Source organism: Sebastes fasciatus, chromosome 24 (assembly GCF_043250625.1).
Source record: "Sebastes fasciatus isolate fSebFas1 chromosome 24, fSebFas1.pri, whole genome shotgun sequence".
NCBI classification, from domain to species: Eukaryota; Metazoa; Chordata; class Actinopteri; order Perciformes; family Sebastidae; genus Sebastes; species Sebastes fasciatus.
Window position 1 is genome coordinate 1,526,853 of NC_133818.1, and position 16,820 is coordinate 1,543,672.

The 16,820-nt window shown below is 41.3% G+C and overlaps 2 protein-coding genes across 4 annotated transcripts in view; one reads left to right on the forward strand and one right to left on the reverse strand.

Moving 5' to 3' along the window:
• The window catches only part of iqcb1 (IQ motif containing B1), an 8,098-nt gene extending 4,584 nt beyond the window's left edge, over positions 1 to 3,514 (reverse strand). The window contains exons 1-4 of one of the 2 annotated variants that reach the window (XM_074627252.1): positions 3,372 to 3,514; positions 2,709 to 2,802; positions 1,546 to 1,714; positions 47 to 164 (exon numbers count right to left, since the gene is read on the reverse strand). In XM_074627252.1, coding sequence (XP_074483353.1) covers positions 47 to 164; positions 1,546 to 1,703 — 276 coding nt within the window. In that variant the 5' untranslated portion in view covers positions 1,704 to 1,714; positions 2,709 to 2,802; positions 3,372 to 3,514. Of the gene's footprint in view, positions 1 to 46; positions 165 to 1,545; positions 1,715 to 2,708; positions 2,825 to 3,371 lie in introns of those variants that run through there. The other variant, XM_074627251.1, reaches the window with a different exon arrangement.
• A 2,496-nt stretch (positions 3,515 to 6,010) lies between these two features.
• Positions 6,011 to 16,820, forward strand: part of LOC141762767 (kalirin-like) — a 45,812-nt gene continuing 35,002 nt past the window's right edge. Inside the window, exons 1-10 of one of the 2 annotated variants that reach the window (XM_074626820.1) lie at positions 6,012 to 6,364; positions 13,065 to 13,139; positions 13,216 to 13,330; positions 13,422 to 13,614; positions 14,412 to 14,635; positions 14,721 to 15,045; positions 15,136 to 15,258; positions 15,791 to 15,982; positions 16,316 to 16,447; positions 16,576 to 16,809. In XM_074626820.1, coding sequence (XP_074482921.1) covers positions 6,301 to 6,364; positions 13,065 to 13,139; positions 13,216 to 13,330; positions 13,422 to 13,614; positions 14,412 to 14,635; positions 14,721 to 15,045; positions 15,136 to 15,258; positions 15,791 to 15,982; positions 16,316 to 16,447; positions 16,576 to 16,809 — 1,677 coding nt within the window. In that variant the 5' untranslated portion in view covers positions 6,012 to 6,300. Of the gene's footprint in view, positions 6,365 to 13,064; positions 13,140 to 13,215; positions 13,331 to 13,421; positions 13,615 to 14,411; positions 14,636 to 14,720; positions 15,046 to 15,135; positions 15,259 to 15,790; positions 15,983 to 16,315; positions 16,448 to 16,575; positions 16,810 to 16,820 lie in introns of both variants that reach the window. The other variant, XM_074626821.1, reaches the window with a different exon arrangement.

Consider the following 16,820-nt stretch of genomic DNA (forward strand, 5'->3'; position numbering starts at 1 on the left):
CAATTCATCATTATCAACTAGAGGTTTGGTTGATGCAGCGTCTCACCTCGGACCGTCTCATCAGCTGACTGGCCAATGACAGGAGGCCGTCCACGACTGACGGCAGGAACAGCTTATGAAAGGCCGGCGAGTCTTTACCAGGTTCAACCCCCACACAGCAGGAACTGGACACACAGACAGACAGACAGACACAGACACACAGACAGACACACACACAGACACACACACAGACAGACACACAGACACACACACACACAGACAGACAGACAGACAGACAGACACACAGACAGACAGACAGACAGACAGACAGACAGACAGACAGGTGTGAATGTCTTCAGACACATGCAAAACCTCAACTGAAAAAGTGTGAATTCTAGCCAGAAAGAGCTGTTAGATTTATTTATTTGTGTTTATTTAATTTAAAATATAAAACATCTTAAATATCCTAAAAAAAATTACAGTAATTAATTGAAAGACTGAATAATAAAATAGCTTTAATAAGCTTTTAAAAAATAGAATAATTTAACATATTAAAAATATATTTTTTTAATTTCTAGAATATCAAAAGAGACATTTGAAAATACAAATGCATTTTCAAATATATAATTAATATATTATTAAAAATATATTATATTAAAATTTAAATAAAATACTGTTCATTTAAAATACTGAAAAATATTTTCAAAAATGTAAACCTTTGATAAAAAAATATGACAAATTCAAAACCCTAAAACACATTTAAATTTAATATATCTGAAATGAATCAAAACACTGTTAATAAAAAAATATTTCCATTCATTTTCATTAAATATTAAAAAAAATAAAATGAAAAAAATACAATTAATATTTTTTAAATTGATCATAGATTTAAAGAAATGTAAATAGTTTAAAATACTTTTCATTTAAAATGCTGAAAAATATTTTCAAAAATGTAAACCTTTATTAAAAAATATGACAAATTCAAAACACTAAAACATTATTATTAATAGATATTTTTTTATATCTGAAATAAATCAAAACAGTTTAATAAATAAAGCATTTTCCATTTTTATTAAATATTTTCATCCAAAATCTAAAATGATTTAGATTACTGTAAAGTTAAAATATGACTAACTAAAAAGAGTAGAAATAATAAAAATATTTTTAAAAAATGAAAATGAAATAAAATACTGGAGATTTTTAAATACAAAACCATCTTTTATTTATTAAAAGAATATTAAAAATAAAGTAAATAACACATTTTAAATACGTGAAGACACTATAAATAAAGAAAGAACATTTTATTTTTCTTATATTTTTAAAAAAACTAAGATGATTTAAAATATTATAATTTTAAATTAAAAAAAGATACAAATAAAAAAATATTAAAAATGAATGAATTAAAATTCTGGAGATATTTAAATATAAAAACACATTTTTTTTATTAAAAGAAAATTAAAAAATTAAAAATAAATTAAGTTTGTGACAATTTTTAAATACAAAAAAAAATAAAAAGTCAAATTTAAACACAGAGTGAATTAGTGAGAGAGTTCCAGTGAGACGTACCTGGTGAGCTGGGCGAGAGTGGCGGCGGCGCCCCAGTTGCCCCGCAGCCTTCTGGGATCCAGAGAGAGGAGGCGGACGCAGTGATTGAGGACGCCGCTCAGATACAACCGAGACTTGACCGCAGTCAACACGCTGCTGTCCGTCTGCAGCGCCGCCATGTTCAGAACCTCTGACGGACGGACACAAGGACACATTAACACATCTATTACATCCATTACATACAATAAAACATGTTATCTGCAGCACTAAAGGACACATGTAGACAGGTGTAGACAGATGCAGACAGGTGCAGAGAGGTGTAGACAGGTGTAGACAGATGCAGACAGGTGCAGAGAGGTGTAGACAGGTGTAGACAGATGCAGACAGGTGCAGAGAGATGCAGACAGGTGTAGACAGGTGCAGACAGATGTAGACAGATGCAGACAGGTGTAGACAGATGCAGACAGGTGCAGGGAGATGCAGACAGATGCAGACAGGTGCAGACAGATGTAGACAGATGTAGACAGATGCAGACAGGTGGAGACAGGTGTAGACAGATGCAGACAGGTGCAGGGAGATGCAGACAGATGCAGACAGGTGCAGACAGATGTAGACAGATGTAGACAGATGCAGACAGGTGGAGACAGGTGTAGTCAGGTGCAGACGGGTGCAGACAGGTGTACACAGGTGGAGACAGGTGCAGACAGGTGGAGACAGGTGTAGACGGGTGTAGACGGGTGCAGACAGGTGCAGACAGGTGTAGACAGATGCAGACAGGTGTAGACAGATGCAGACAGACGTAGACAGATGCAGACAGGTGTAGACAGATGCAGACAGACGTAGACAGATGCAGACAGACGTAGACAGGTGTAGACAGACGTAGACAGGTGTAGACAGACGTAGACAGGTGTAGACAGACGTAGACAGGTGTAGACAGACGTAGACAGGTGTAGACAGACGCAGACAGGTGTAGACAGATGCAGACAGACGTAGACAGGTGTAGACAGACGTAGACAGGTGTAGACAGATGCAGACAGGTGTAGACAGATGCAGACAGGTGTAGACAGATGCAGACAGACGTAGACAGGTGTAGACAGACGTAGACAGGTGTAGACAGACGCAGACAGGTGTAGACAGATGCAGACAGACGTAGACAGGTGTAGACAGATGCAGACAGGTCTCACTGTTTAACCCGTTGTTCAGCAGGCTGACTCTCTGCTCCAGGTTCAGGTCTTCCTCCTCCAGCTGCCTCTTCAGCTCCTCCACCACAGCTTCCTCCTCCTCCAGCTCCAGCTCCATCCTTTAAAGAGATTAATGCCTCATTACTATAAAAACAATAATATACAACACACACATTATTCTGCAGAATGACTTCTTTTACTTGTGGTACTAGAAAGCCTCTGAACTCCCACACAGGTGTTTTCAGTTAATCTGTCTGATTGGACCTCTGCTCAGGACTTGGTGGAACTTAATCCATAAGAATTCCCTCGGTGAAAATCAAACACACCAGACTCCATTCAAAAAACACACGATTTAAGCAACATTACTCCATACGTAGCTCCTCTGTGAACACCACACACACCAGACTCCATTCAAAAATCACACGATTTAAGCAACATTACTCCATACGTAGCTCCTCTGTGAACACCACACACCAGACTTAGTAAAGAAACTACACAATATAAACAACACTAATCCATAAGTAGCTCCTCTGTGAAAATCACACACACCAGACTCCATTCAAAAAACACACGATTTAAGCAACACTATTCCATTAAGCTCCCTTTCTGTGTTCAAACCATGTATCTGTGTGTGTAAAGGTGTGTAAAGGTGCGTGTGTGTGTTACACCTCACCTGTCAGTATTTGGTGGATTCTTGTTCCCTCTAGGAGTCACAGAATATCAGCTGCTAGCTGCTAGCTGTTAGCTGCTAGCTGCTAACTGTTAGCATGCAGACGCTGCTCTCGTTTCTACGGTAACATGACGTCATCACGCTGCCAGCACGCAAACCCCCCCTCTGCACCAAAGTGGAGCGGATCAATGGAGAAATAAATAATGAAATACATTAATTAAATAAATTAATGATATAAAGTAAGTAAGTAAATAAGTAAATAAATAAATAAATAAATTCATACATAAATGAATGAATGAATACATAAATGAATAAATAAATACATTAATGAATACATTAATTAATTAATTCATACATAAATTAATAAATACATTAATTCATTAATTAATACATATTCATTAATTAATGAATACATAAATGAATGAATGAATTAATACATAAATGAATGAATTAATTAATACATAAATGAATGAATTAATTAATACATGAATTAATTAATACGTAAATTAATGAATGAATAAATTAATACATAAATAAATAAATGAATGAATGAATACATAAATTAATAAATACATAAATTAATGAATACATAAATTAATGAATGAATTAATACATAAATGAATGAATTAATCAATACATTAATTGATTAATTAATACGTAAATGAATGAATAAATTAATTCATACATAAATGAATAAATAAATTCATTCATTCATTCATTCATTAATAACGAAATAAATAAATACATTTTCAATTCAAAATAGCTTTTTTTTCAAAACAAACAATCTGCCTTGTTTTCAGTATTTTATAAAAAATAAAAGAAAATACTATGCATACTAACAAATATCCAGTATTGTACCAATACAAGCATATCTAGCATATTTACAAATTAATAATATGAAAATGATTCAAAATAATTAAATTAACTCCCATAACATAAATGGTGAAATGATAATATTATTAAATAATTCAAATCCTGTGTTCCAGTGTTGTTCCTGTGTACAGGACGCCGTGTGTTCATTAAGCCTCTGGGTGGCGCTGTCCGTTCATTCATTCATTCATTCATTTATTCATTCAGCTCTGCAGCTTTTCACTGCTGTCTTAAAATATTTAATTAATAAAATATTACAGTTATTAATATATGTGTTCAGTATTTTATTATTAATGACGATTCGTAGAATAAAATAAAACTTATAGCTCATTATTTTTCTTACTTAAACTTTTACTATATTTAATCTCTAATAAATTAAACATTTTTGTATCTGTTTAAATATATATAATTTTCTGAAGGATAATGTTTTGAATGGAATGTGCTACATAAATCAGGTTCTAATCTTGTTATTATAAGATCATTTTTATTTTATTGTGGTATTCTTCTTTTTCTTATTAGTTTATTTTGATACATTTATAAATATTATTATCATCCTCTTTGTTGGCCTTTGTTATTGTGTCAGTGTGTCAGGTATTAAAGATCTGTTTTATTTGGAATAAAACACTATATGATATATACATTTATGACTATAATATAATATAAAATAACATCATATAATCTAATTATATAATATAATAAAATTATTTATAAAATTATATATAATAAAATCATAAAAAATAAAAAAATATAATAAATTATAAAGTAGTAACAGAAAAAATATAAAGTAAAATAAAACAATATAACAGAAAAAAATAAAATATAACGTGAAACATGAAACCGAAAAATAATGATATAAATTAAAATATGACATATAAAATTATACAATATAAAATAAAAAGATATAACAAAAAGATTATATAATATAAAATAAAAAATATATTACAGCAAAAATAATATATTATAAAATAATAAAACAGAAAAACATAATATAAAATAAAATAATATAACAGTAAAAAGAATTTAATATAAAATAATATAACAAAAAAATTATATAAAATAAAATAATAAAACAGAAGAAAAATATATAATATAAAATAATATAACAGTAAAAATAATATAATATAAAATAATATGATATAAAATATAACAGAAAAATTATATAATAAAAAATAAAACAATAAAAATAATATAATATAAAATAATATAACAGTAAAAATAATATAACAGAAAAAATAATATAACAGTAAAAATAATATAATATAAAATAATATAATGTAAAATATTATAATATAAAATATTGTAACAGTAAAAATAATATAATATAAAATAATATAATATAAAATAATATAACAGTACAAATAATATAATATAAAATGATATAATATAAAATATTAACAGAAAAATGATATAAGATAACATAAAATAATATAACAGCGAAAATAATATAATATAAAAATATATAATATAAAATAATATAATGTAAAATATTATTAAATAATATAAAATAATATAATGTAAAATAATATAATATAAAATATTATAACAGTAAAAATGATATAATATAAAATAAAGTAATATGGTTTAATATAATAAATGAGAAAGAATAATATAATGACAGTAGACTAGAATAAGTGATAACGGGACCGTTAGTAGTAACGGAGAGAGGCGGGTTGTGTGTGTGTGTGTGTGTGTGAGTGTGTGTTAACCGGTGCAGCAGCTGCTGCAGCTCTCTCTCTCTCTCTCTCTCTCCCTCTCTCTCTCCGGTGCGCCTGCGTGCTGAGACGCACCGAGAGACCGACCGTCCGCTGCCTGGACCGGGACCGGGCGGGAGGAGAGACACACACACACACACACACACACACAGGAGGAGGAGGAGGAGGAGGAGAGAGGAAGAGGAGGAGGATGCACCACTAACGGTTCCGACCCCATCTGATGTAAACCTGCAGGGATGGACGGGTAGGGACCGGAGCGGAGCGGCCCACGGTACAGAACGGAGGAGAGAGGAAGAGGAAGAGGAGGAGGAGGAGGAGGAAGAGGAGGAGGAGGAGGAGGAGGATGGAGAGGATGAATTCGGTGGATGGAGGAGGTGAAGCGGGCCCGGACGGCCTGGCGACGGCAGGTAGGGTGTGTGTGGGTGCGCGTGCGTGTGCACGAATGCGCGTGCGTGTGTGTAGTAGGAGCTGCTGTCGCCATGATGCCTCCACATCCGCCCATTGACTCACACAGTGTGTGTGTGTGTGTGTGTGTGTGTGTGTGTGTGTCAGCATCCCTCTGTCCACTGGGGTGTGTGCGTGCGCGTGCGAGGAGTGTGTGTGTGTGTGTGTGTGTATTGGGGGGGGGGGGTGTATGTGGATGGAGGGTCCTACCGAGGAGGATTGTGGGTATAGGCCTGTGCCTGGTTATTAGTGTGTGTGTGATGTAATGTAAAGGAATAGCAGCTGATAGGTAACATCTATATGAGCTGTTTCATGTTCCATTCACTACAATACCAGCAGTACCAGCAGTACCAGTAGTACCAGCAGTACCAGTAGTACCAGCAGTACCAGCAGTACCAGCAGTACCAGTAGTACCAGCAGTACCAGTAGTACCAGCAGTACCAGTAGTACCAGCAGTACCAGCAGTACCAGTAGTACCAGCAGTACCAGTAGTACCAGCAGTACCAGTAGTACCAGCAGTACCAGCAGTACCAGCAGTACCAGCAGTACCAGTAGTACCAGCAGTACCAGCAGTACCAGCAGTACCAGTAGTACCAGCAGTACCAGTAGTACCAGCAGTACCAGTAGTACCAGCAGTACCAGCAGTACCAGTAGTACCAGCAGTACCAGTAGTACCAGCAGTACCAGTAGTACCAGCAGTACCAGCAGTACCAGCAGTACCAGCAGTACCAGCAGTACCAGTAGTACCAGCAGTACCAGTAGTACCAGGAGTACCAGCAGTACCAGCAGTACCAGTAGTACCAGCAGTACCAGTAGTACCAGGAGTACCAGCAGTACCAGCAGTACCAGTAGTACCAGCAGTACCAGTAGTACCAGCAGTACCAGTAGTACCAGTAGTACCAGCAGTACCAGCAGTACTATTAGGAGTATTAGGAGTATTAATACACAAGTAGTTACAGAGATTTTACTATAAAGCATCTGGAGGACTTTTATTGTGGAAAAAAAGCAGGTTGGGTTTTACTGTGAAGCAGCTGGAGGACTTTTACTTTGAAACAGCAGGTTGGGTTTTACTGTGAAGGAGTTGGAGAGATTTTCCTGCGAAGTATCAACAGGGCTTTTACTATGAAAGATTAGGAGGACTTTTACTGTTAAGAAGCTCGGGGTTTCACTGAGAAGTAGCTAGAGGGATGTTACTATTAAGCAGCTGTGGGGGCTTTTACTTTGAAACCACAGGCTTGAGTTTACTGTGAAGCAGCTGTTTGGTTTTACTGTGAAGCTGCTGGAGGACTTTTATTGTGAAACAGCAGGTTGGGTTTTACTGTGAAAGGAGAGCAGGTTGGGTTTTACTGTGAAATAACAGCAGGTTAGGTTTAACTATGAAGCAGCTGCAGGTGTTGGGACACATTTGTACTTTTACTTTTGCTTTTGTTGAAGACATCTGGCTCTCGACCTTAACCCCCAGGTAACCATGGCAACAGCACCGATGACTCATGGGAGGTTACTGGTTAAACTGGTGAAACTAACCGAACCCAGTGGGACTGGTTGTTATGGACAGAAGTTTGACACGATGCTTCATAAATCCTACCTAAAAACAAACTGAATGGAAATCCACCCTAGAGCTACATCGCTAGCGTGGCTAACAGCTACCTGGATTAAAAGCTAAATATTGTCTAAACAGCTCAGATCACCAGCCATGTTGGAGGCTTTGTGGCACTAAACTAAAGCTTTCCTGCAACCACACATGAAGAGACACTGAAATATGTGCTGCGATGCACTAAAGGAACACTGAGGGGCTTTAAAAGACCTGACCCGACAACCTGACAAACATTCTGCTTGTCACAGCGAAAACATCTACGACAAGACGACGATGTGAAGACTTGTGGCGTCTACTCAGAGGAAAAACGGACTTATATGTAGAGAAACATACAACTCAACTAAGTAATTCAGCATGTGTGAAACTGTGAAGCAGCTGAGGGACATTTACTGATTACGGATTGGGAGGTTAGAGGGCTTTTATTGTGAAGGAACTGCAGGGCTTTTACTGTGAAACAGCAGGTTGTGTTTTTCTGTGAAGCATTTGGTAAAATTTTACTGTGAAGCAGCTGGAGGGCTTTTACTGTGAAGGAGCTGGAGGGCTTTTACTGTGAAGGAGCTTGGGGGCTTTTACTGTGAAGGAGTCGGAGAGATTTTACTGTGAAGCAGCTGGAGGACTTTTACTGTGAAGGAGCTTGGGGGCTTTTACTGTGAAGGAGTCGGAGAGATTTTACTGTGAAGCAGCTGGGGGGCTTTTATTGTGAAAAAGCAGGTTGGCTTTACTGTGAAGTAGCTGCAGGACTTTTACTCTGAAACAGCAAGTCGGGTTTTACTGTGAAGCTGCTACAGGACTTTTACTGTGAAACAGCAGGTTGAGTTTTACTGTGAAAAAACTGCAGATTGGGTTTTACTATGAAAGAGCAGGAGGACTTTTATTGTGAAACAACAGGTTGGGTTTTACTGTGAAGCAGCTGGAGGGTTTTACTGTGAAAAACAGCAGGTTGGGTTTCTCTGGGAAGCAGGTGATTGGCTTTTATTGTGAAAGAGCAGGTCTGGCTTTACTGTGAAGCAGCTGTTTGGCTTTTATTGTGAAGCAGCTGGAGGTCTTTTACTGTGAAAAAACAGCAGGTCAGGTCTTTGGCAACAATATAATGTGACCAGAGTAAACCCAGTCCTAGTTCTAGATATGTTTGTTTTCAAGTATAAAAGTAAAGAACATATATGGTCCTATAAGGTCCTTAAATATTAACGATGTCCTCGTCTCTCAGAGACACGTCGGAGACTCGGAGCTCGGAGGACGCTGCGGTGGAACGTCTTCATTAGCGTTGGTTGCGTAATCGCTGTGATGAGTCCTGACAGACTGACAGCCAGTTCCTCTGAAGGCTTTTCATCTGCAGCTATTTTAGGCCTCAACACTGACTCAGTGTGTGTTGGTGTGTGAGGCGGCGTTATCACAAAGGAAACCCCGTCTACGTCTCCGTGACGGTCACTTTGACTGACAGCTGGTCCGGGATCAGTCAGCTGATCGAGGATCAGTCAGCTGATCGAGGATCAGTCAGGCTCCTGTAACGCTGTTTACCACCACCAGCTCATCAGTGACTTTTAGCTTCTGCTCTCTATTAACACCAGGTGAAGCAGCTCAGGGGGCTTTTATTGTGAAACAGCATGTTGGGTTTTAGAGTGAAATAGCAAGTTAGCTTTTACTTTGAAGGACTGGGAGGGATTTTACCGTAAAGAAGCAAGTTGGCTTTTACTTTGAAACACAGGTTGGGTTTTAAAGTGAAGCAGCTGGGGGCTTTTATTGTGAAGCAGCAAGTTGGCTTTTATTGTGAAGCAGCAAGTTGGCTTTTACTTTGAAACACAGGTTGGATTTTAGAGTGAAGCAGCTGGGGGCTTTTATTGTGAAGGACTGGCAGGGATTTTACTGTAAAGACGCAGTGGGGCTTTAACTGTGAAGCAGCAAGTTGGTTTTTATTGTGGAGCAGCAAGTTGGCTTTTATTTTGAAGCAGCAAGTTTGGGGTTTATTGTGAAGCAGCAACTTGCCTTTTATTGTGAAGGAGCAAGTTGGCTTTTACTTTGAAACACAGGTTGGGTTTTAGATTGAAGCAGCTGAGGGCTTTTATTGTGAAGCAGCAAGTAAGCTTTTATTGTGAAGCAGCAAGTTGGCTTTTATTGTGAAGCAGCAAATTGGCTTTTATTGTGAAGCAGCAAGTTGGCTTTTATTGTGAAGCAGCAAGTTGGCTTTTATTGTGAAGCAGCAAATTGGCTTTTATTGTGAAGCAGCAAGTAAGCTTTTATTGTGAAGCAGCAAGTTGGCTTTTATTGTGAAGCAGCAAGTTGGCTTTTATTGTGAAGCAGCAAATTGGCTTTTATTGTGAAGCAGCAAGTAAGCTTTTATTGTGAAGCAGCATGTTGACTTTTATTGTGAAGCAGCAAGTTGGCTTTTATTGTGAAGCAGCAAATTGGCTTTTATTGTGAAGCAGCAAATTGGCTTTTATTGTGAAGCAGCAAATTGGCTTTTATTGTGAAGCAGCAAATTGGCTTTTATTGTGAAGCAGCAAGTTGGCTTTTATTGTGAAGCAGCATGTTGACTTTTATTGTGAAGCAGCTGGTTGGATTTTACTTTGAAGAGGCTGGAGGACATTTACTGTGAAGGACTGGGAGGGCTTTTACCGTAAAGGTCACGCTGCCCAGCAGGTTCCTGTCCCTGTCTGAGGGACGTTTTCTTATTTCTTGACCTGTTTATGTGTTTATAGCTTGATGTTAAATAGAGTGTCCACCGTCAGCGTCTCCAGAGACACAATTAGTCCAGATTAAACCCTCAATCTGGGTCTGAACCGTCAGTCTGGTCTTTGAGGAGACGGATGGGGTCTGGAGGGAGGATTCGAGGACACTAGTGAAGGAGAAGGAGGACGCCGTTAAGGAGGTAGTGAAGGTTACATAACGGCGTGTCCTTCCTGTTTTTAGGTCCTCTCTCTGAGGGGTTCTCATCGCCGAGCTGCTAACGGGATGCGGTTCGGTTAAAGCCCCTCAGAGTGTGTGAGTGCTGGATTAGCTTCCTCCCGCCGTGCAGGATGATCTGATGCTCGTGCACACACACACACACACACGCACACACACACACACACACACACACACACACACACACACACACTGAGCTCTTTAATTGAGACGTCTATCAGCGGCTCTGCTGACGCCTGATTGGCTGGATGTGGTGGACGGGAGGAAGTAGTGTCTCACTTTGAATATCACATTTAAACTGAAAATAAGGCGTGAAGACGTCTTTGAGAAGAAGTGATGAGTGATGTCAACACAAGTACTACTGCTGACTGAAGTACTACTGAAGTACTACTGCTCACTGAAGTACTACTGCTGACTGAAGTACTACTGAAGTACTACTGCTCACTGAAGTACTACTGCTGACTGAAGTACTACTGAAGTACTACTGCTCACTGAAGTACTACTGAAGTACTACTGCTGACTGAAGTACTACTGAAGTACTACTGCTCACTGAAGTACTACTGCTGACTGAAGTACTACTGAAGTACTACTGCTCACTGAAGTACTACTGCTGACTGAAGTACTACTGCTGACTGAAGTACTACTGAAGTACTACTGCTCACTGAAGTACTACTGCTCACTGAAGTACTACTGCTGACTGAAGTACTACTGAAGTACTACTGCTGACTGAAGTACTACTGCTGACTGAAGTACTACTGAAGTACTACTGCTCACTGAAGTACTACTGAAGTACTACTGAAGTACTACTGAAGTACTACTGCTGACTGAAGTACTACTGCTGACTGAAGTACTACTGAAGTACTACTGCTCACTGAAGTACTACTGAAGTACTACTGCTCACTGAAGTACTACTGAAGTACTACTGCTCACTGAAGTACTACTGCTGACTGAAGTACTACTGAAGTACTACTGCTGACTGAAGTACTACTGAAGTACTACTGCTGACTGAAGTACTACTGCTGACTGAAGTACTACTGCTGACTGAAGTACTACTGAAGTACTACTGCTGACTTAAGTACTACTGAAGTACTACTGCTGACTGAAGTACTACTGAAGTACTACTTGCTGACTGAAGTACTACTGAAGTACTACTGCTCACTGAAGTACTACTGCTGATTGAAGTACTACTGCTGATTGAAGTAGTGCTGCTGACTGAAGTACTACTGCTGACTGAAGTACTACTGCTGACTGAAGTACTACTGCTGACTGAAGTAGTACTGCTGACTGAAGTAGTACTGCTACTAACTTAAGTGCTACAGCTGATAAGGTATTACTACTGCTAACTGAAGCATTACTGTTGCTCACTGACCTACAAAGACCGCTGACTGTTAACTGAAACACCACTAATACTACTAACAAAAGTACTGCTGCTAACTTAAGTTCTACTACTGTTGCTAACTGAAACACCACTACTACTACTGCTAACTAAAGTACTACTGTTCCTAACTGAAACACTACTACTACTGCTAACTAAAGTACTACTGTTCCTAACTGAAACACTACTACTACTGCTAACTAAAGTACTACTGTTGCTAACTGAAACATTACTACTACTGCTAACTAAAGTACTACTGTTCCTAACTGAAACACCACTAATACTACTAACAAAAGTACTGCTGCTAACTTAAGTTCTACTACTGTTGCTAACTGAAACACCACTACTACTACTGCTAACTAAAGTACTACTGTTCCTAACTGAAACACTACTACTACTGCTAACTAAAGTACTACTGTTCCTAACTGAAACACTACTACTACTGCTAACTAAAGTACTACTGTTCCTAACTGAAACACTACTACTACTGCTAACTAAAGTACTACTGTTGCTAACTGAAACACTACTACTACTGCTAACTAAAGTACTACTGTTGCTAACTGAAACACTACTACTACTGCTAACCAGAGTACTACTGCTAACTGCTGCTATGTTAAGTGCTACTACTGTTGCTAACTGAAACACTACTACTGCAGCTAACTTAAGTGTTTTTACAGCGTGGGTCCAGGGCCGGCTTATAGGCCTGGTCGACTGATTGGGAAGCACTGACTAGAATATACAGACAGAGACGACCACCAGCTGACGGACGTGTCCGTGTGTTCTAACCCGTCAGGTTCTGGTAAAGCCGAGTGCGTCCGGGCCGTCGACGTCCTGACGCCGCTCCGAGAGAAGGTGGCCTTCGTGTCAGGTAGAACACACACCTGCACATTTTAACCCAGGTCGGTCCTGATGTGACCCGGTTTAACGGACTGTGCTTTTTCCAGGTGGACGGGACAAACGCGGCGGACCGATCCTGACCTTCCCTGCCAGGACCAACCACGATCGAATAAAACAGGAAGACCTCAGCCGACTGGTCACCTACCTGGCGACCATACCCAGGTAACGCCGCCTCTCTGTCTGCCTACCTGTCTACCTGTGTCTCAGCAGTGGAACTAAAGACTGTCTGTCCACCTGTCTGTCTGTCCGTCAGCGAGGACGTCCGCGCTCGTGGCTTCACGGTGGTGGTGGACATGCGCGGCAGCAAGTGGGACAGCGTGAAGCCGGTTCTACGGACGCTGCAGGAGTCGTTTTCCTCCAACATCCACACGGCGCTGCTCATCAAACCGGACACCTTCTGGCAGAAACACAAGACCAACCTGGGCAGCGCCAAGCTCAGCTTCGAGGTACAACTGCAGTACTACTACTATTGATAACTATAGTACTACTATTGATAACTATAGTACTACTATTGATACCTAAAGTACTACGACTGATACCTAAAGTACTACGACTGATAACTAAAGTACTACTACTGATACCTAAAGTACTATGACTGATACCTAAAGTACTACTACCGATACCTAAAGTACTACTACTGATACCTAAAGTACTACTACTGATACCTAAAGTACTACTACTGATACCTAAAGTACTATGACTGATACCTAAAGTACTATGACTGATACCTAAAGTACTACTACCGATACCTAAAGTACTACGACTGATAACTAAAGTACTACTACTGATACCTAAAGTACTATGACTGATACCTAAAGTACTACTACTGATAACTAAAGTACTACTACCGATACCTAAAGTACTATGACTGATACCTAAAGTACTACTACCGATACCTAAAGTACTACGACTGATAACTAAAGTACTACTACTGATACCTAAAGTACTATGACTGATACCTAAAGTACTACGACTGATAACTAAAGTACTACTACCGATACCTAAAGTACTACGACTGATAACTAAAGTACTACTACTGATACCTAAAGTACTACGACTGATAACTAAAGTACTACTACTGATACCTAAAGTACTATGACTGATACCTAAAGTACTATGACTGATACCTAAAGTACTACTACCGATACCTAAAGTACTACTACTGATACCTAAAGTACTACTACCGATACCTAAAGTACTACTACTGATAACTATAGTACTACCTTCCCATCTGTGTCTCCAGACCAGCCTGGTGTCGGTGGAGGGTCTGTCCCGGCTCGTCGACCCCTCCCAGCTGACCGCTGACCTCGGCGGCTCGTTGGAGTACGACCATGTGGAGTGGACCGAGCTGCGTCTGGGTCTGGAGGAGTTCACGGGGGCCGCCACGCAGCTGCTGGCCCAGCTGGAGCAGCTGGAGGCCGGGCTGAACCGCATACCGGAGCCCCTGGACGTGGACGAGGCCCGGAAGTGAGATACCGTATTCAGTAACGTGAATCTTTGGCTTTCATAAAGATATCTTTGTTTACGGCGTAAATGTTTTTCTCTTCGCCAGACTTCTGGAAGAACACGGTCGTCTCCGTAACACCATCGCCACCGCACCAGTCGACTCCCTCGAGCGAGAGGGGCGGAGCTTGCTCCAGCGCATGCGTCTGGGCCCCTCCCACGGTGACGCCACTACTGAAGGCGGCGGCGGCGGCAGTAGCCACGGCAGCTGGCTGTCGGGCGGGGCGGACTTCCAGAGCGTGGCGCCGAAGGTTTCTTCTCTGCTGGACCGGCTGCAGGCGTCTCGCAGTCACCTGCTGCAGAGCTGGAGCGACAGGAAGCTGCACCTGGACCAGGCGCTGCAGCTGCACCTGTTCGAGCAGGACGCCACCAAGGTCATTTGGAATAAGTCTGTTTTCGAGGTACTACTGTAGTACTACTACTGATAACTATAGTACTACTACTGATGACTTTGTGTCTCTCAGATGTCGGAGTGGATCGCTCACAGTAAAGAGTTGTTCGTGCAGAGCCTGGTGGAGGTCGGCCAGAACCACCTGCACGCTGTCGACCTCCAGACGCAACACCAGCACTTCACCGCCAACTGCATGGTCAGTGGTTGGTTGGTTGGTTGTTTGGTTGGTTGGTTGTGTGGTTGGTTGGATGGATGGATGGTTGGATGGTTGGGTGGTTGGTTGGTTGGTTGTTTGGTTGTTTGGTTGTTTGGTTGGTTGGATGGATGGTTGGATGGTTGGCTGGTTGGTTGGTTGTTTGGCTGGTTGGTTGGTTAGTTGGATGGTTGGATGGTTGGATGGTTGGTTGGTTGGCTGGTTGGTTGGTTGGTTGGTTGGTTGGATGGTTGGTTGGTTGGTTGGTTGGTTGGTTGGTTGGTTGGTTGGTTGGATGGTCGGATGGTTGGATGGTTGGTTGTTTGGCTGGTTGGTTGGTTGGTTGGTTGGATGGTTGGTTGGTTGGTCGGTTGGTTGGATGGTTGGCTGGTTGGATGGTTGGTTGTTTGGTTGGTTGGATGGTTGGTTGGATGGTTGGTTGGTTGGATGGTTGGTTGGTTGATTGGTTGGATGGTTGGATGGGTGGTTGCAACACTTCCTGAAACACCGCGTCTCTGCGTGTGTCTCCGTGCAGAACGGCAGCGTGAACGTGGACAGCGTGGTTACCGTGGCGGCGAGGCTGGCGGAGGCCGGTCACTACGGGGCGGAGCGGATCTCCATGGTGTCGTCGCGGTTACAGGAAGATTGGAAGTCCCTGACGACGGCGCTGGAGGAGCGCAGCAACACGCTCGCCATGGCAACCGGCTTCCACCAGGGGGCGGCGCAGGTGATTAGTACGACCATATGCCAACACACCTGCACGTCTACCTGTCTGTCTACCTGTCTTCACCTGTCTGTCTCACTACCTACCTGTTTACCTGTCCTTTACCTGTCTCCACCTGTCTACCTGCCTGTTTACCTGTCTACCTGCCTGTCTTCCTTTCTATCTACCTGCCTGTCTTCCTCTCTATCTACCTGTCTACCTGCCTGTTTACCTGTAAATGTCAACCTGTCTAACTATTATCTCTCTACCTGTCTGTCTCTCTACCTGTCTTTGTACCTGTGTGCCTACCTGTCTGTCTCTCTACCTGTCTGTCTCTCCACCTGTCTGTGTGTCCAGTTCGTGCTCAGAGTGGAGGGTTGGGTTCAGGTGTGCTCTGAAGGGTCGTTGCCGTCGGCGACAGCAGAGCTGGAAGCTGCGACCAAGAAACACCAGGAACTGAACGAGGAGATCTCTGCTAACTACACCCAGGTACCTGTCTGTCTACCTTTACCTGTCTGTCCACATACCTGTCTGTCTGCATACTTGTCTGTCTCAACACCTGTCTGTCCAAACATCTACCTGTCTGTCTGACTGACTGACCACCTGTCTGTCCGCAGGTCAGCGAGAGCGGTAAAGCCTTATTGGACGTCCTCCAGCGTTGCCCGGCGACCAACTCCGACGACTCGGCGGCGGTGGCCAAACCGGACTTCACCGCCGCCACGCACGGCATCATGGGAGTTCTGCACCAGGTCATGCAGGGTCACCACGAGGTGGAGGGGGCGTGGCAGCACCGTAAGCTCCGCCTCCACCAGCGCCTGCAGCTGTGTGTGTTCCAACAGGACGTTAGACAGGTACGACTGAT